This window comes from Onychostruthus taczanowskii, unplaced genomic scaffold (assembly GCF_017590055.1).
Source record: "Onychostruthus taczanowskii isolate IOZ18803 unplaced genomic scaffold, ASM1759005v1 scaffold30, whole genome shotgun sequence".
Classification (NCBI taxonomy): domain Eukaryota; kingdom Metazoa; phylum Chordata; class Aves; order Passeriformes; family Passeridae; genus Onychostruthus; species Onychostruthus taczanowskii.
This window is the reverse complement of record NW_024500350.1, coordinates 2896653-2917326: the sequence shown is the minus strand read 5'-3', so window position 1 is coordinate 2917326 and position 20674 is coordinate 2896653. Positions and strand designations below refer to the sequence as shown.

Below are 20674 nucleotides of genomic sequence, written 5' to 3'. Positions count from 1 at the left end.
ACTTTATTTTGGGCAGCAATCACCTTCCTGGTGCTTCCAGCTCATTTTGGCTGGCTATAGAGCATCCAGTGGCACCAATAATTGACTTAGTAAAACAGCCAACTGCGTTTTTCAGCCCCCAAATGCCCCTCAGGGCTGGCCCCAGCTGTCTCCTCTGGCACTGAGAAATCCTGACTTGGGAATCAGCTCCGCACAGCCGCGCTCCTGTTTTCATGTATCCTGCACAAACGGATCCCCACTGAAGACATTCAAACAATCTATGAATGTCCTTATCAAATCATTGATGAGACTCTCTCCCTAGATATGGAGGGTTTTTTTAATAAGAAATGTGAAAATGCCACTTCAGATTTTGGAGGAAGAAGAGTGGGAAAAGGGGACAGTGGCATCTTTCCCAGAGCAGCAGCTCTGCTGCCAGGCACTGTAAGAGGGGGTTTCTGCCCTGCAGCAGGCTCAGTTGTCCCCAAATCCCCTCCCTGGACACAGTGCTTATGACGCCAGGAATGGCATTTCACCAGGTAATGTCCAAACCCAGCTCACGCTCGCAGGGCCTGCCTGCTCTAGGCAAGTCCCAGGTGCTTCCTTTTAACTTCTCACTGTGCGTTTTTTTGCCATCCTCTGTGCTTGAAAAGCCTTTCAGCAGCAATAAATCTTCCAAGAGACAACAGAGAGGCCCAGATGTCTTGCACTGAAGTTGTCAAAGGGCTGGGTTTTCTCACTCTTAGAAATGGCAGCCACGGGATGGAACAAACCCAGCGATGAGTGAGCCTGGAGAGGCTCAAAATTCAGCTGAGATAAGTAAGAGGGTCGGACTCCTCTCATCTAACCTTGGCTTCGATATCTCTTCTAGCACACTTATCTGCTGGCAGTGGATAAGAGAGATGATTTCGAGCCCCTGAATTAATATGAGGCTCCCCTAAAAGGCATCACTGTGAAGGCTGCCAGCCTATGGACAGGAATCCCTAAGAGGGACCCACCAACCAGAGCCAGGAAAAAGCTGTGCAGGAACGTGGTGGACTCCAGAAGCTCCTGCTTGCTGGAGCTGCCCTGCTGGGAGCTGCTATTAATCAGGTTGCTTTCAGCAAGTCCCAGCACTGCTCTAAATTCCTGAGAGTTGCCTGAGAACATGACAAATGGTGTGAACAGAAAAGCCAAAATGTAAACAAAACATCACCCCACTTCAGCCTTCCCAAACCCAAAATTGAGTTTGAAGCTGTCAAAACATTTTGTTGGAAACATCCAACTGATTTAGACCAGTTTTAATTATAGACGAGGGGGTAAAAAAAAGCTTGAATCTTATAATAAAAAGCCATTGTAAACTGGAATGCTATATTTTTTCATTACAGAATTGTCAAAACAAACCTTTTTTTTTTTTTTTTTTTTTTTCTGCAGCAGCACGTTCTGGTGAAAAATGTTGTGACAAAAAATTTTCAACCAGCTCTCACTGAGCTTCCTACTGACCCTCTGTCTTCCCTGCCAAAGCTTCTGTCTCTATTCCTCTGGCAATTATTAGAGACAACCATTTCCTATAGCTTAATAGACTCTAGGATGCAATGTGGAGCAATCAGAGGGAGACATGTAATCCTGCTATATAAAGATTTGCAGTAGGATTTCATTTTACCTAAGCTTGTTCCTTTCCTCTAATGAACCATCAAAAGTTGGGTAATTTAGAGTGTCAGCGAGCTCATAAACAAGCACACTGTTTTAACAAGAAGACTTCTGCTATTTTTAGCCAGGGGGAGGGGGGTGGGGGCAGGAATAGATCAAGAAATATGGAATTTGCTCAATTCCAACTGCAGCAAAAAATAGGTGTGCTTGAATTATTATTATTATGGTCACTGCTGTATTTTAGGGAAAATATTTGCTCTAAAGAATAATGTACTTTAAAAAGTAGGTATTTTATTGTAGGAAGTAAATAGACTAATTTTAAACAAGCACTGTCTGCTTGAGAAAGCACTGGAGCACACAGTTACTTCTGTGCATCATTAAGGGCTGCCTCCCCTCCTAAATTCAGTAGATCAGAAATGAGGATCTAGTTTACATTGACCCATTTGGAAGAAGGCTCCTTAGGAAAAACCCTTCAAAACTGGATTTTCACACAGTACAAGTAGGCACAGAACACATTTGATGAGCCCCAGCAGCTCAGGCTCTGCTCTAAGAAAAGCTCAGGCTCTGCAGACATGCCCTGACATTGCTATGGAGCCCTGCTTAGGAGCAGGAAGCCAAATATAAGAACCCCACTGAAGGATGGAAATGGAATTTTGTGCATTTCCTCTCTAACACCCATAAACTGTAAATCCCAATGAAAAACTTCTACTGTATTGACAAGGGAAAGTCCGAGGATGTTCTCTTCCTCTTGCATTGATATACAACATCATCTACTCCCACAGAAAAAGCCAAAGTGACTTATGCTTCCAAATCCCTGTGACTGCATTACATAAAGAACTTTAACTTGCTATTAAAGGTCTCAGTCAAATTGAGTTTTGATGGAGACTTTGCAGAAAATTAGGAATATTAACCTGGTTCTCAGAGTTGTAATATTCGGGAGCTGGGAGGGCATAATGATGGCACACAGAGCCTGACAGGTTGTCCATCAGCTTCAGCTCTCCTTCCAGAGATTCCTGGATCAGCAGTGATATGGTATCAAACAAGTGCCTTTCCTAGGAAGGGTGGTGTATAGCATGCAGAGAGAGAAAGAGCAAGCCAAAAAGAGAGGAGGAAAAAGGCGAGGGACAGAAACAGAGAAAAAAAGGACAGCATATCAAACCCAATGAACAAAATGAGGGGGGAAAAAAAATAGCAGGGGGGAGAAAAGGTGGAAACATTCAAGGAGAACACAGTAACAGGAACAATGGGACAGGAGAAAAGGAGGAGAGAGAACAGTGCAGTAATATCACAGAGCAGAGACAGCTTTCCCAGACATTACGAGAGATGGGGTGATGGCAGCTGCCCCAAGACCACGGCTGCTCCCACCCGGGGCCCTTCTTGGGGACAATCTCCCTCTCAGCAATGACATGGCCAGTCATTTCTGGGGGCTGAGCAGCATTTTTCCATCGGTGCTGTCAACTCCAACTTGCTGCAAGACTTCCACACGCGTGGTCCACACTTTTGCGCTGCAGGACCTAATACTTGACACTGAAATCCATATCCAGATGGCACAGAAATTAAAATAACCTGCCTGAAGAGAAGCTGAGTGTCCTGTCCATGGAAGCTGCAGCTGAGCAGGATGGACATCAGTGTCATCAGTGTCAGGTCACTAATTCATGTGCCAGACATGGGCTGAGGTGCCCCTGGTCTCCTGGCCAATGTCAAACCAGCTGGCCACAGCACTGGGGCTGTACATAGCAGGGTCTGCCTTTTGTTGGCAGCAGGGGAGTGATTTCAGGCTGCACCTTCCATGTAGGGAATGCCCAGTGCATACAATGAGATGAGGACCAGCACTACAGTCAAACAGCACACAGTGCAAAAATCCCAGGAAAGAGTCAAACAAAAGAGCATGCTGTCCTTGCAGGGATGTGTCCTGGGAATTGTATTCCTCTGCTAGCAAGTTCAAGCATCAGATTTGTCCTGAAGATCTTGGTTGGGAAAATAAATAGTCAGAATAAGATCTCCTGGAGTTTTTTGAGGCTTCTGTTTGAGGGAAAGAGCAAGAAACTCTGAAGGTTATGACTGGAATAAACCCTTTCCCAGGCCGCCTTCAGAGAGGTTTAACAGACTGCAGAGTGAGGGTATCACTCTGACTGATTTGTCTCGCAGTTTTGCAATTTCTCTTTTATGCCAGTTTCAGTCCTGGTGCAGGACAAGAGCACTGAGGACTCTGCTCAACACATACAGCACCAGCTGGGATGTGTTGCTTCTTCCTAGAGCACATAGTAAACCTGAATTTCCCCATAGGGCCCTGAACTCCTTTTTCCTGAGCCAAAGAGCAGCTTTGGACTCCATCAGAGATTCTAATGGCACCAGAAATTTCCAGTAGCTTAGGAACTGAAACAAAGATTAAGCGGGGATTTACTCTCTTTCACCCTTGGACTAAAAATCATAAAGGAGTTTTTCATGCATTAGAATATGCATTAGTCCACCCCAGGCTGCAGCCAAGAGATGCTGTTGTGAAATCATGATGTAATAAAAGTTAATGAGGTCTGCATAGAATTTAACCCAATTTGCAATCAGCTAAGACTAAAAAAAAGGCTGGACTGTATTTCCTGAGTAATTTCAGCTGTGACTTCCCAAATAACTTGTCTGGGACTTGATCTCACCTCTCATTCCTCAAACTGAGTCTTCATCCAAAAACTGTGCTTTAGGGGGATGTAGTACAGCTCGTAGCAGCTCCCACATTACACCCATGCTTCTGCTAGTGGGAATTCTGCCACCAGCTCTGGTGAGCTCAGGTTTAAGTCTCCTCTGGATTATTCTGCTGCTAAAAGAATCTTTTCTTACAAGCCTGACTGTGGGGATGGATTTTAAATTGAGGTTACATAAAACAAATTTAATACTGAAGCAAAGATTAGCCAAGTTTTTTTCCTCTTTTATGTTGGTGTTCATGGTCTGTATTAGAAAAGCACACACATTACGCTCATGATTTTGCTATCACAAAGAACCAGTCAAAACTCTGAATTAGAGTAAATTTGGAGCTAGCTGTGAACTCTGCAGCTTGAGCTGGCACCCAGAGTAAATTGCGAAACTCTCCCCCTCCGAACAGATGCATCAAGGTGGGCTGGAGACCTGCCTGGGGTCTCTCCCCTGCAGCACTGGCTCCCAAACCACACAAGAGCCAGCAGCAGACAGCAGGGAATACAAGCCCAGAACATCTGGTACACGCCTCTTTCACTACCAACTCGTGCAAGTCTTCACCAACAAAAATGCAGGTCAAGCCCTCCTCACCCTCCAACAGAGATTCTCACCATATGATAAGCTAGAGAGAGCTGAGAATCCACCTTGATCTGCATGGGATTGGTAAATCCGCGCGGGCTCTCGGGTCTCTCTCCGCTGGCGGTGCCAGTCCACGCAAAGATGTCCGAGGGGCTGTGCTGGCCAGGGCTGATGGTCTTCATCTCCATCTCCAGTTCTGCTTCAAGCTCTGCCTCCTCCTTTGCCTCCTTGTTGCTCTCCTCCAAGTGCTTCATGAGCACGGCGATCACCACATTCACCAGGACAAACTGGGCTGTCAGCACGAAGGAGACGAAGTAGATGGGGGAAATGACGGTGTTGTAACAGGTGGACTCCTGGTCACAGTCACGCAGCGTGTCCTGGAAACAGCGGGGGAATGATCACAGAATCAACCAGGCTGGAAAAGACCTTGGAGATCATCAAGTCCAACCTATCACCTAACACAAACTTATCCACTAAACCATGATGCTAAGAGATGGAGGGATGTGAAGAGATTGTGGCATAAACCACAGTCGGCAATGGGTTCCCCTTTCATGAAGAAAACGGAGAAGATTTGGCAAATTTCATGCCTAGAACAGCAATACACTTGCTGATAAAACCTTAACACTTACCTTCATTATCCCATTCCAGTTGTCTCCTGTGGATACTCGGAAGAGGGTCAGGAAGGCCATCCCAAAGTTCCTGAACGTGGCGTGCCGTCCCAGCCCCTCGCAGGGGTGTGTGTCATCACACTCTGTAAGACCAAGCACAGCTGTGAGAGCCCCCCACTCCAACACCATTCCCACCCTCCCACTGGCACGGGAAGACTCACCGAGGTCTCCAAACAGCTCCACTCCAAGAGCTGCAAATATGAAAAACAACAACATGAAGAGAAGGCCCAGATTCCCCACCTGAAAAGAGAAAAAGAAATGGGGGGAAAAAACACAAAAAAAAAAGAACATTCATTGATTTTTTTTTCGTTCCAGACCTGTTTCTTGCTGTATTCTTTAATCCAAAACTTAAATTGCTTCAGGGCAAAAATGACCTCAATGTGAGGGCTGTATCTCAGTGCTTCGGGAGGGAAATGTGATTCTCTAATGACAGCAAAGATAAAATTATTAGCATTCCTCTACAATAGGAAATGAGCTGCGGGCCAGAGGAGCTCTGGTTTGATGCGGCAGTGGGTTACCTGTGGTAGTGCTTGCATCACGGTGTCTAGAAGGGCCCTCATCCCCACAGCCATCTTCAGCAGCTTCAGCACTGTGGAAAACACATTTGCAGTATGGTAACAGCAGCATTAGCAGAGAGGCACAAACTCAGTCCCTCTCCCAGGAGCCACAGATTATAGGAAGAGAAACGTGAAATTTTGTCAAGTGTTCTCCATTAGCTGCCACAGTCCTTGGCCTTTTTACATCACTCCTTGTTGCCTGGATACTATCAAAATCCCATGAATAGCAGCATCACCTACTCTGAGACTTGGAGAAAGCGTTATCACTCTGCCTGGCTCTTCCTTCCCCACTTTATCTGTGTTGGACTCATCTCCTTCCTCCGGTTATCATGAGCAGTTCCTTTCCCAGCCCTGGGGCTACTTTCCCACTTCCATAGGCTACCCACTTTCATACATGATTCACTAAGGAATGATTTACACATCTCTTCCAGAAGGTTACATTTCCAACTGGTAGCTGCATGTATTTTTAATTCTGAAAGGGATCCAATGCACAGAAAACCCACTTTTCCCCCCTCTTGAGACACAGCAGCATTTAATTTCTCCTCCAGCTCCTTCTCTGCTTAGATGAGGGCTGTAATCAAAACAATTGTTCCTCAGATCACAATACCCTTCAGGACAGCCTGGAAGTACTTCATTAAGGGCCTGAGCACTCACATTTTGCATCTTCAACATTTGGTCCTGACACCTCCCTCTTTTGAAAAATCAACTTCTTCAATCCCTGAAGAAGTTGGCTCCCTGATTTGGGAATATGTCTGAGGGGACAGATGGATACAGTGTGACAAGGCACGCTTTGTCACCAAGTGGTGTGATGTAAAGCCTCATGGGAATTTAAATTTATTAGATGCTCATCTTTTAAAGCCAATGTACTCAGGCTTGTGTTCTCTAATCCCTGTTAGAGATGACTTTGATTTGACTGGAGCAATTTTCCCAGGTACATCTCTGGGAGTTACTGTCACAGCTACTTCTTAATTTCCAAACTCTCAGCCTTCAAGATCTCTTAAGGCAGAAACACATGGTCAGTTGGCTCAGCTTTTTGGCTCCTTGCAAGTATTTTCCCCCATTGTTCTTTCATTTGTTTACAGCCTATTGATGCCAGAACTATGCACATCATGATGGGGATGTGCCCCAGGACTGTTTCTCAATGCTTAACTCTCTCCTGGTACCAACCATGTACCTCAAACATGAGTCAATTCTGCTTTATCCCTCTCACCTCGGGCGATCCTGAGAACCCTCATGATCCGGATAATCGTGGGGTTAATTGGTAGTGAAGCATTCACCTCGATCTCTTCCAAAGTGATGCCCATGATAGACAGCAGCACAATTGCCAGATCTAATTGGTTCCATCTGGAGACAACACAAAGTGAAGTTTAACATCTACTAAGAAGCTGGCAATGGGAGGCAGCCTGTTTCACACGAATTCCAGTCATTTCAATGGTTTGAGAACTTGGATCTGCAGTATTTTTCTGAGGGTATTATACAAAAGTAGTGATGTTATGAAATCATTATAACTAATGCATCTCATTAGAAAACCAGCCAATTCCAAAGATATCCTTGACTGAGGGGAAAGAGGAACAAAAGCTGGGAAGTTTTCTACACAGAGACTCCAAACCTCAGGACAGACACTGTGCTGTCTGTCTAGCCACTTCTAGACATGACACTTGTGGACCTCAACGTGAGATCTGCCCCAGAGAGAACAGGACCCCATGGCCAGTCCTTATGAAAAAGTTATGTTGGTGAAAGAAAGGCCCCAAGGATTTGTGGCAGGCTGGAGAAAGTGGTAATTCCAGCACAGACACATAAAATGTAGTGACAGGGATGGAACCATCCACTGGATGCTGAAGGGCTCATGTGAAGGTCTGCTTAGTGCCCTGGTTTTGGTTTTACCATTGAAGAAGGCAAAAATGGGAGAAAGATTCACCAAGGACATAAAATGTGTGTTTGTGATGTAAGAGAGTGAAAATCTAGATAAAGACACAACGTCATCCACTGCTCCTCATCTGCATTAAAAAGAGGTCCTTTCTTTCTTTTGTGTTTACTTAGGGATAGATTCTTTCTCTTGACATAAATTTTGTCAAGAGAAAGAAGGTTCACTTGATTATATGGACGTGCAACTGGCGTGAGAAGAGAACTGGCTGCTTGGTGGAGATCTGTCCCTGCTTCATCTGCTCCCAAGGGCCAAAATGGTGCAATCCCACTCCTTGGCCTGCACAATCCATCCTCCAGCTTACATCCCATGTCTCCACCTACCCAGCCTTCAACCAGTCACTCCAAAAAGCCTTCATACATACCAGACTCACAGTATGGGCCAGAGCATGGGAATTCAGGACATGGAATGTGGGCAGTTCTCCAGAGAGCCTGTTGCTGACCTCATGATCACAACAGATCTTTTGTTACCTGTCCTGGAAGAAGCGGCGAAACCCGAAGGCAATAAGCTTGAAAACAGATTCCATGACAAAGATAACAGTGAAGATGTAATTGCAAATCTTCAGGGCTTCGTCAAGAACCTGGGATGTGGACACAGAACTGGGGTTAGATGTGAGCTCTGCAGAGGTGCTTTGCTGCCTCCAAACCTGACTCTTGTGTCATCACTTACCCATTACAGTTAAAAGCCTTCAAACACGGGCTCTCTCTGATGAAAAATGTCCCAGGGAAAAGTCACAGGGATTCACAGAGTGCACTTGTTGCCTGGTGATAAAATCCCAGGAAGGGCTGACACAGGCCTAAGGCACAACTCACCCCCCTAGCAGCAGCACAGCCCCAGCTGGGATTGCTGGGGTGCACAGAAAGAGCTGCTGCATTTGCTGGTCTCAGCAGCACAAGACCTCTTGTGCTTTTGTCAGAGAGCTGAATTTCATCCCACTTGTTCATTTGTGCAAGTGCTGGCCAAATGGCTCCTTGGTGACAGCCTGCCATTACTCCTCACCTTGAGCTTCTGGCAAGGAGCGCAACAGAGGGATGACATGCCAGGGGAAGCAAGTGCCTTGCATTTTCGTCTGCCCCCCTTCTCTCTGCAGAAGTCAGTCTGGTCTTTAATCCAAGTACATCCTGGCTGGGACAACTCTTGCACAGTCAGGCATTAAGCTACATCAGGAGTGATTTCATCTCCAAAAGCCTCACTCATGAAGGAAGACTGTGGCAGCAACATCCTTCATGGCCTCTTAAGTAATGTGCATTGAATTTCTCCCTGCTGGCAAACAAGAGGGTAATAACAATGTCCAGGGTAGTGTTAGGGAACAGGAGAGATGTGCCCACAGACCAAACCTAACATTTACTGATCCCTGAGTGGGAGAAATCATAGCAGAAGGAGTTTAAGTCCTGTACTCTGCCTTTGTGCTACAGTTTAGCGTCAAGCATCCATGGACAAAAATCACCTCATCTGACCAAGAAGCACAAGCCCGGATGCCGAAGGAAGTTGTGGCTCTGAGCAAGCCTCCCTGCCATACTGCAGGGCACTTGGGCTCTGCAGCAAATGAGCACATTTAGCTGGCAGAAGCAGATTTTGCTCAGCAGCTCTTTACTCAGACCACCTCTCTGCACACTGCAGCATTCCCTCCTCTCCAGGAGCTGCAGCATCTCCATCTGGGGTCACATCCCCAGGGCATCGTGCTATATCCGAAAACCAACCCCTTTCAGCACCAAGAAATCACTAGTTTGGGTATAAATCTCTTTGGTACATATGGCCTTCAATTATCTTCAGGATCCCAGCCATCCATCACCCAGCCCAGAGGGATTTCCACGCCCCAATTCAGCAGGACTCAAGCATGTGCATGACTCTGACCATGCTGTCATCCCAGCACAACCCAAGCTTGGACTTACTAGCCAGATGCTGCATACCAGAGGCTTAGAGACAAAATGCTATTTTTCTAAAGAAAAAGAAAAACAAAAGCCTGCCCAACATTTCTATAATACAAGAGAAAATGTAGCTGCAAAGCAACTGCGGTAAGACACGTGCTCTAGAATGACTCCATCCCAGGCTCCTTCGCCAACAACCTTTTTCATCATCTAATGACTGAACCATGCAATGAGCCTTTCAGAGTATTTAAAGGTGACCTGGACAGAAAAAATAAATTTGGCTTGCTCCCATTAATTTTTGGCTTATGGTAAACTGGAGAATATTTCCCCCTGCTCCAGTCATTTGCATGTTTTAGTTATTTGGGTTTTTTTTTTTTTATATTAAGTATTCACATCCTGTCTAATTTTAAAGAATATTTCCTCCTATTGTGTGTTATATTTATTCATTCTGAAAGTCGCTAATAAAAGTAAGTACAAGTTATGTGGCAAAGGCAGCTATTTCCATTTCATTCTTATGCACAAAAGACTTGACATCTCAGGACAGGCTGTTTTTATTTTCACAGTATGACAAAGACCCAGGAATTAAGCACACTAACATATTAAAATGCATTTGAAAGACCAGCATGGAATCCAGTTTCTATGAAAACTAGGTTCTATGGGACACTGGGGATTTAGAAGAAACTTTGGAAGAAAACCCCATTTCCCAAATTCTTCTATTATTTTCCCTTTTTTTTTTTTTTTTTTTTTGGGGTGGGGTGGTGGGGAGAGGGTGGGTGTGAAACATAAGTAAAATAAAATATATTAATGATGATCAAATCTAGCAAAGCAAGCAAACTCATTCCCAGTCTCATTTTCAAAGCAGTCAGCTTGCACTGAACTAGAAGGGAGAGGTGCAATGGCATCCTGGCACCAAAAGCCCTGGATTGAGCTGGGGGCCAGCTGCAGGATGGCTGCACTCCACTGACAAAGGTGGACATCTGACAGCAAACCTGGCCTTACCCTGCCCAAGAGCACATCCCAGCTCAGCTCTGCCTGTCCCCCCAGCTGCCCCCGTACCTTTGGCTGCTGGTAGTGCTCCATGGCCATGGTGATGACGTTGAGGCCGATGACGCCGGTGATGAACAGGTCCAGGTAGTGGCTGGTGCACATCTGGTGAATCAGGAGGCGGAAGCGGGAGTAATCCGAGTAGTAGGGCTTGCACTGAGCTTCTGCAGCAGGAGGAGAGTGAGAGGCAAATCAAGGGATTCCTTTGCATCTTTCTCACATCAGTGCACCCTCACTCTCCAGCTCCAGAGATGATAAATTCTACACCAATAACAGCAACATACTGTCTTTTTTATTTCCTTTTTTCCTTGCTGGCATGTTACCATTTTTAATAGCAGGGCTCCCGTCATCTTATATCCATTAAATATTTTCAGTGGGACATGCTCTATACTCAGCCTTGTGGCATCAGGGATGAGGTGAGCTGGGACTAGTGTGCTGCTAGCAATAATTTTTCTCTGTAGGGAAATTTAAGTTGAATTTAAATTAAAATAACAATTTTTTTTTTTTTTTTGGTGTTGATCTTAAAAGTCCCCAAAGCATCAGAAAACCCAATTAACAGTTAGATGCTGGGGACAGATTTTAGTAACAATTGGCTAAAAACACAGGCCATTGAGTATGTGGTGGTCTTTGAAAGAGTGCAGACATATTATGTTCTTTGCAATAAACTGTAGAGAAAACAGAATTCAGCACCTTGGCTGTCAGAAAAATGGTCCATAAAAACACCAAGGAAAACTGATCAATGAGCCTTAGTGATCAGAAAATAGCAATCATCCATGTAGACAAGATTATCAAAACACAGATTTCACTGTCCAACTGTGTCCCATGTTTGGCTGCCTCAGGGGTGACACATCGACTTTAGACCCCAAATGTTCCTAGAGATAAACTCATTTACTCACCTAATATCTAATGAGGAAATGCCAAGGCTGAGTATATAATTCAGTACAATTTTCAAGGAGGCATTATAATGCAGATTGATGTGGAAAGGGCTGTCTTGAAAATGTCAGAGTATAATATTACCCTCATAATTAGATGATCAACTAGTAATGAAAATTATTGAGCTGTAAGAATTGCACGGTTGATATTTAGTGCTCCAGAGCAAATGCACAGTTTGGTAGTCCAAGGAAAAAAGTTGGGCAAGGATGATGCCAGGAAGCACAAGTTTGGGTTGCCCTAGGGGAAAACTAATTTTAGAAGATTTTATTTTGCCTGGAAATAGAGCTCACTTTGTCAATAGCCAATGACATTGCAATCAAATCCACAGATTTAATGGTTTCACGTGCTCCCTGCTTCATAGCAGGATCCTGAAAAATCAGTTTTGTTTTTTTCCATAGAGACAGACCTTTCCCTACCAGTCCAGGGACCAAAGGGAAAAAAACACTCAGCAGTTTTATTCTGTAGGGTTTGGAAGGCCAAAAATTCTGTTTCAGTGCCATCAAATGAAAGGCAGTATTAATACTCACTTTCTGATCTGCAGTAGGCTTTAGGTGATCTGCACCTGAGTGCTAAAGCACAATATTGATTAAAAGGTCTATGAAATTAATTTTCATGCTGAATCTATTGAGTGCTTATGAAAAAAAGCAGACTAGTAGCTGCTGACTCACTCATAAGACTTTGTCAGATATCTCAGAATCTGCATAAATCTCCATAAAGTCAAGATATCTCGATCACATTATGCTAAATTATGAGTAGCAAATTAACTAAAATGTTTGAATACAATTAGGTTAGGAATAGGACCTATTTTTATGAACCAACTTATCATCTCAGAAAGAAACACCATCATAATTGAATCACTTACTTCTTCTACATTTATGCATAATTCACATTCAAAAAGAAAAATGTCAGCGTTTCTACCTTTTCCTGCAATGGATTTACTTATGAATAATGACACTGGAATTCAATTTTTTTTCTCAGCTTTGACTGACAGGTAATTCCAAATCCTACAGAATAGCACCAATGCTGTTAGAACAGAGAGAGGATTTAGAGAGAGGTTGTAAATGCTCCCTGTGCAGGGCTCCTGCACCTGGATTAGCCAGTGCATGACCTTATAAGCAGGGTTGCTAATTGTTCAGATATCTGCAAAGGTTTTTGCAGATATCTGAACTTCCCTTTGCACCCCCTCTGCCATATCTCCTGTTCACCTTGCCCAGCACCCAGGTCTCCACAGCCAACCCTCTCTGGGTGCTGGTCTCACAGTTGCCCTTGCAGCCTTTGAAAATTCCCAGTGACAAATGTTCCATCCTTCTCCATTAGCTTTGTTAAGAGGGGATTTGGCAACCCATGCTTACAAATCATGTCACCCCTCACTACCCCAGTGTCCCCACGGCAGCCATGCATCTTGGTGCCATACGGATGCTCCCACACACAGGCTGACATGCTGCCTGAGGCCTCGGGATAAATCCCCACTGTGTCTAGGTGGGCAGGGAACTTTCTGAAAAGATAAACCAGTTTTTACCATTGTGAAAATACCATTTCTTTAAACTTGACCCCGCAGAGTTCTGCAGAGAATTTGGAGATAGATCTGGTGTAATTCCCCCTGTTCAAAGCCCGTGCCTCCTATGACACAGTGCCATTTGTAATTATTGCAAGAAAGAGCTTAACAATACCAACATCTTGGGAAATACAGACATCTGTTAAACTCCGGGTGGTGAACTTCACAACTAACACAACACCACATTACTGTACCGTTACAATACACTGTGTCAAGAACAACAAGAGCTCTGGGTTAGTCTTGGTTATTACTGGAAAGGTTAATGTGGCTTCCAGGCACATATGGCATTAAAGAAAGGCAGAGAGCAAACCAATAAAGAGGAATTGGCTAAATGAGAAAAGATGAGGAAATACAGCAAAAGCCCACTACGAGACATCAGGCTGATAAACAAGGTGTAAATCAAGCTGCTTCACCAGGGCTGGGGGCCAAGGCAGAGGGAGAAGGGGGTCAAATCTGGAGATCATTACAGAGGATAAACTCGGCTCAGACAGTGGATCCTGAGAGATCTCCTCCTAAGCAGGTAGGAAGGGGATGTTGCAGCCAGCTGGGAGGTGATCTGAGCAAGTCCCACCTGCCCCTTCATCCTGGGGGTGATGGTGGTCCAAGGGTACCGACTGCTGCAAGGGAAGCAGGGCCTGGACTGGGGTGCACTTGGCTTTAGCTCATCATTCCTACGGGCTCTCAACTTAGGTTGTATCCCAAGCTTCAGAACTCAACTCTTGGCATCAAGCTGTAGGATTACAATTGATCCCCTTGACGTGGTCTGGGAACTCACCACCGTTCTCTCCTGTTTGGTTGGAAAGGAAATGACCATTGCTGTTGCAGGATAAACATTTCCCATTCCTAATCCCTGTCTAACTTTTCTCAGGCCAGGTGCCCTTGGGGTTCAGCGATCCCAGGCTGCATTTGGGCCACTAAACCCTGTACTGCACTTGTCTGATGGCACCCCTGGTTTTGCTGGGCAGTGCCACTCCCAGAATCTCCCAGGGCTTGGCCGGCCTCTGCCAGCACAGCAGGGAGTGGCACTGGGGCCACTTTCTTCTCATTAACTGCATTTTTTTGGGGGAAATTAAGCTGAGCATGCAGCGCCAAAATATCTCCGAGGAGCATCTGCCTCCTAATATAGCCCTGTCAAGAGAGAAATTGCCACTTTCCCCGAGGTGACTTCGAGCTGGAGGTGCGTGGGCACGGGAAATTGGAATTCACGAGAGTGGGACAATTCCATTACTGTCTCCTTCAGCTTCTTCCTTCTCCTATAATAAGGGAATTAACTCCTTTGCAGGTTTGAGTATCTGGAGGACAGTGGCAAACCAGTGAACAATAGAGCCCATGACGCAGCTGGATTTACGAAATGTATCAAGAATTAGGTTAAAAAGTAGTTTGCACTGAAGGAACTTGTTTTACTTAAACACAGAGTTTTACTTGGCTTTTATTGTACTGAATGGATTTATTTAAAAAAAAAAAAAGTGAAATGGAAAATGATAAATTATTTCCGCTGTGAAGATTCCAGTTGTGATAGAATGTAGACTTGTAGAAAAAATAAAGGGAAAAATAAAATTATAAAATATTTCACTAAGCACCAGGCAGCAGCACACACACACACACACACAATATCATCTTGTCTTCACAGAAAGAGAAAAGATGCCCTCTGAAAGTGCCAAGATGTGGGCAAGCTTTGGGTCACAGCTCCAGACTCCTCACTGAACCAGAGGAAGTTCATCTACTGCACCCAGGGACTGATTCCCTAAATTCCCAGCAGTCAGGTTCAGAAATAAAACCCTTCTATTTCCTCATGTTGGTGCCTGCAGAGCTGCATGGCACATTCACTACCACTGGATCCAAAGAAAAGACAGCAAAAGGAAACACACAGCACAGACCTGACAATTATACACATCTTAAGGGCAAACGCTAAGGGACTTTCTGAGCCTGCAAGGGATAATGAAAGGGGTTTGGAATGAGTTCAGTGTCTTAAAAATAACATAAAATAAGACAGCCTTGATGCAACTCTGTAGGACCAGGAGAGGAGTCACAATCAAGCAAAAAGAAGAAAAAATAACCAGATCACCAAACCCAGTGAGAGCCCCCCCCCTCATGCTGCCCCCATTTCACAGGAGAGGTCAAGAGGCCCAGCAAGAGCAGCAAGAAAGACAGCAAAGAAATATAAATATCAGGAATGGCAATGGGAAGGAGATTCAGGATTTATTAAAGCATGTTGTGATAACTTCCAACAAGGCCTTAGAAATACAAGGTAGAACCTCTGTGTCCTTGAGTTATCTCTGCAGTGAAAGCCAATTTTTATTTAATCAAAGCTCCCTGCAATCTAAGCGAGATGGATGGAGCCCTGCACCCATCTTTCACATGCTGCCAGCAGTGGCAGTCTGTGCACAGGTGAGAGTTTTAATGGCACAATTTTTGTAGTGTATTATTTTTGTCGAAAATTACAGCTATATTTGTTTCTATGTTGGTGCCTCTTTAAATATTCAGGCTAATATTCTTAAGTTATGAATTAAACAAAATGCTTTCCAGATCAAAGCTTTTTCTAAAAATAAAAAGAGCAAGGGATAGATTTGCAGCCCTGAGCATCATCCTGAGAAGTGGGCTGGGAAAGGGAAGTGTGAGCAAACTGTGGGTCAAAAGGGACAGTTCAGACCCCATTAGTGTTGAGTCCAGCTGGTCCACCTCCATCAGCACCTGGAAAGGCTTTGAGGTAGTATCTTTATTTCTTTTAATTTGCCAGATGCTTCATGGATTGAGCAACTCTTAATCAATGCACAGGATTTACACACTGGGCAGCACAATGACTAAATCCCGTGCCCACAGTGGGGGTTGGTGTGGGGTTGAGTTCCCTGTTGAAGCACTGAGACTCTGCCTTATGATGAATTCTACCCTGCTGAAAAAAAACTACTCCCTGGAGTACAGTGTTTGTGGAGCAATAAGAAAGGGCTGAAGAAATAATGAAATATCCTCCCTAAGCTTTCCAAAGACACACACCTGAAAATTATTCAGACTCCTAAGCTGGTGGTTGGAAAGCTAGAGTCAACAGTAGAGAACCCATTTTCACAGTCCAGTCATTATTCTCTTCAGAAAAAAAAACCAAAAGAACCAAAAAAAAAAAAAAAAAAAAAAAAAAGGAAAAAAAAAGCCATGAAAAGTCTGACAGTGTCTTAATGAAAACCAGAGAGGGAAAAAAAAAAACAACAAAAAAACTGAATAAAGTAAGATGATCGAGGAGTAAATTAAGGGTTTGCAAGTGTCAGTGCTGAGGCAGGTCTGCAGACCTGCAGCTCAGGATGAGATGCATGTGCCATGGAGGAAGCAAACGAGCTTTGCACCACACACATGGTTTAGTGGATGCCTCAGCTGCGGTGGCCAGCCGTTAGTGACACAGCACTGCCATTCAGAGGGACGAGACGTGCCAGCTTCCCAGTACCTTGCACTGCACTGGCTGAGCTCTCCATTAATACATCATCCAGCATTAGATCTAAAAGAACGAAATGGCGTTAATCACCCGGCAGGACACACAGCAAGACTCCCCAGCCCCTGTGGAGGTTCCTGTGGCTCTCCATTTCCTCTGCCAGGAGCGTTTCCTTGTGGGATCCTTGTATCTCATGAAGGGTGGGCTCAGGTATATGTGAAAAAGGAAGAGCTCTTGTGCTTCTCCCTCTTGTGGAAGCCCAAGACATCCCCAAGAATCCCCTCTGTCGACGATGAAAACACTGCAGAAGGACGACCTGGGACCCTTCCTGCTGAGACAGCAATACCTCACTGTGACCACTCCTGCAGCTGCCCACATCTCAGATCTCACACGCTTCCCCAGTTTTTAGACACCTGATTGAAAAAAATGCACTGGAAGAGTCTACAACCAAAAATGACGGTGCCACCAGTCAGTTGTCAGTTGTCAATGTCTGTCTATCTGACAACCCAAGGCTGGTTTGAGCATCTGAGGTCACTCAGAAATCCCAGCTGAAAGGAACCCCCACGCAGTTGCTGGCACATTTCCAGCCCTAGTCTTGGTTTCATCCTCAAGTTCCCACTGTGCAGAACAAAGTTAAGCAATGACATCTGTTGCCTCTGAGGGCAAAGCTGGACACAGTCAATTAAAACTAATGTTTCGCTGAGCATGGATTGGGAAAACTGTTCTGAAGAGATTTGGAGGACTTCATACTTTACTCTTGAAAGGTTTTTATGGCAATTGAATATTCAGCAATATCTGATCCTCAGTAAAGTATCTGTTTATTGCATCTTTAATTAGGTATTTCATAGCACTGAATGAATAACTGCATCTCCAAGGATGGTTTGTGATTCCTTCCCTCTGGGAAATTGCCCAGACTTATATCTTTTCTTCATCTAGTTCCTCTAGCATTATAAAGAAAGTAATTAATAATACCTAAACATCTATTTTTCTTCTACAAAAATGTCAGCATTACAAAACTGCAACTTTAAATAGCAATCATTCTATCCAACCTTTAAAATTCTTTTCTAAATCATCAGCCTGAAACTGTGCTTGGGAACTTGAGCTAAGCAAAAGAGCTTTCTAGGCATTTTCTTGAGAGGGAAAAGAAAATAAAAAAAAACGCTGCAACAATAAAACCTCTTTCCATCTGTATCCCACTTAACTGAGAACAGTCTAATGTGTCCTCCAGTGCTCTTGAGGGAAGCCTCCTACTTTACAGTGGCCAGTGAGGGAAGCAGGCTCTGGCATAAACCTCAGTTTGATGGGCAGGGGCTGGTGTGACATATCCTCTTGGTCACAAAACCAACAGGTGTGAAGCTCATGGGACCAAAAGATGTGACCAAAGGAAATGGCTGGGGAAATGCTTTACTGAGAGAGGCTGAGGCATCACCGTGGTGACGTGGTTCCATGATTAAGCCTGCAACAACTATTTAACACCTTTTAGGCTATTAAAAAAAAAACAAAAACAAACAGACAATATCACCAGCTTTGGGAACAAGCACGTAATCAGATAGCCTCTTAAACAGTCCTGGAGTCTGTCAAAGATAGAGAAGTGAAAGGGGACAGGGAGAGAGCAGGAGGCAGATTGACCAGGGAGCAAAAGTGCGAAGCCGTGGACAGGAAGGGCAATGGAGAAAGTTCAGTCAGAAGAGAGAGCATGCAAGAAGAAGAGAACCTCCAACCTGTGGCCTCTGGCTAACTTATTTCTGAATTATTCAACTACATTAAAATGAAAAGAGAGAAATGTAATTTTGGAGTCTTTTGGCAGAGTGGGGTCTTTCCTCGTTTCACCTGTAGAGCCTCCTCTAGGCAGGGCTGCACACTTGCACCTGGGAGTTGGGTTCAATTTGCACCAGCACTATTTTTGTGTCGTTAGTTACTCTCCTTGTCTGGTTGATTTCTTTTCTTCTAATCTGTATTTCTCAAGCAAATGCATCGATATGTTTCTCTATGGAGTTTTAAAGCATTACTAGAATGAGATAGCTCTATTATTTTATTACATTCTTGAATAGCAGTGGTGCTACTGTGCCAATAAATAAACCTGCTTGATAAATGGGACAGGTAACATCACTGTGGCATTACAAGATTGTAATAAACCAAATAGTGAATCCAGTTATCAGCAGCAGTGCTCATGACTGAGATTTATGATGCCATCCAGCACTACTGATCTTTGCAGTTGTCACTATTTGTGTAACACTGAGTTCTGCTATCCAAGAAGCTCCAGGCCTGATTATTATTGTTTTTTAATTTAAATAACCCTCAATGGAAAGGTCATTGCAAATCATGCAGCCATTAAAAAGGCTTCCTTGGCTCCTTGTTCAGCCTAAAATGACACTATTTCCTTCATGCAAATTTTATAGCTGGACATGCTTTTGGGAGAAGAATTATCACCAGACGTGAGGCAGGGAGGGGAGGGAGGAGGGGATTATGTGGAAGGTCAAGCAGGACTCAGAAAGATGTGGAAAGACTACCGACCAGCCATCTGTTTCTCCTTACTCCTTCTCTTTTTCTCCAGCCGGCGGAGCCTTTTTTCCTCCCGCCTCTTGGCTTCTTCCTCCTCCTGGTGCTGTCGACACTTGTGGAAATTCTCCACCACCACCCCCACAAACATGTTGAGGACGAAGAAGGCCACAATCAGCAAGAAGGAAATGAAGTAGAGGAGCATCCATGGATTGTAGTTCATGACTGGCTGCAAAGTGGAGGAAGGCAAATTTCAACTGAATCTCAAAAAGAAGAATGGGAATAAATTGATACAGCTGTGCCATCCACAGAACTCACAGCCCTTTCAGGCAGGCTGCTCTGCTCTTCCTGAAAATTAGAGCTTGCTGAGACATTTTAACTGAATGCTGCTAAAATGTGTGTTGAGGACAGAAGCACCACCTCTCTTCTGCAAAAAGGACAGCAGCATCCTTTGCAGCTACTGTAAGTCTCTCATTGCAAACTTCTACCTACAAAAAGCACAACTTATCTCCTGAAATGACCAAACTGCTTAAAAAGTCAAACCATCCTTTGATAGGTGCACTTCTAACACGACTTACACCAGTCACGATGCAAAATCTGTAGGGCAAGTGTTGCGAACAAATCTAGACTTTTTACTGAACTCATCACATCTCACAACTTGGATTGAATGCCGCCCTGGATCCTAATCCCACAACCCTATTTGACTGTGGAAGCCCACAGTACTTTGCAAAACGAGCTAAAATATGTGACCTTTGACAAGTCATTTGCTACAGCTCTGCTGCATCCTGTACCTGCTGGTCGACTCCCACAGCATCCAAGCCATCGTACATGATATCCACCCAGCCATCCTTGGAGGCCAGGACAAAGAGAGACATCAGGGCCTAGAAATGCATAGAAAAGCAGTTAGGCACAGTTGCACTAAACCTCTTTTACTTGTAACATCTTACTCCTCCTTGCCCTTTCCTGCCTGATCATGGGACACTTTGATGACCAAGATTTCTCTTGGCAGCAAAACTTATCAATGCCAATGCCCGGTTCAGCAATGAACAGTAATTCGGAAACCGCAGTGCTGAAGACAAAAGCGGCTTCATTTCCACCCTCCAGCTCTCCACTGCTCCCAACTAATTAGTTCTTACCACACTGCTAAAAAAAGGCTGCGTTGCAGAGATGGCTGAAAATGTCCAGCTCTATTAGACAAGCCCTTCTGCAAGATATATTTGGTTTGTTATGTAGCAGTGAAGCAATTAAGTGCTTCATGAAGCCACGTGTGCTTGTTCTGTTCCGAAAAGAAGTGTATGCCTGCTTGGAAACACTGCCTTTGGGATTTACAGAGACAGAATGCTGT

General features: G+C 44.5%; 1 protein-coding gene across 1 annotated transcript in view; it reads right to left on the bottom strand.

Annotated features, from left to right (window-relative positions):
- The window catches only part of CACNA1G (calcium voltage-gated channel subunit alpha1 G), a 142628-nt gene that overhangs the window by 11234 nt on the left and 110720 nt on the right, over positions 1-20674 (bottom strand). Inside the window, exons 24-33 of the mRNA XM_041409224.1 lie at positions 20121-20210; positions 19345-19558; positions 16846-16896; positions 10940-11091; positions 8486-8595; positions 7302-7435; positions 6053-6123; positions 5696-5774; positions 5496-5617; positions 4899-5243 (exon numbers count right to left, since the gene is read on the bottom strand). Of these exons, the coding sequence (XP_041265158.1) occupies positions 4899-5243; positions 5496-5617; positions 5696-5774; positions 6053-6123; positions 7302-7435; positions 8486-8595; positions 10940-11091; positions 16846-16896; positions 19345-19558; positions 20121-20210 (1368 nt within the window). The remainder of the gene's footprint in view (positions 1-4898; positions 5244-5495; positions 5618-5695; positions 5775-6052; positions 6124-7301; positions 7436-8485; positions 8596-10939; positions 11092-16845; positions 16897-19344; positions 19559-20120; positions 20211-20674) is intronic.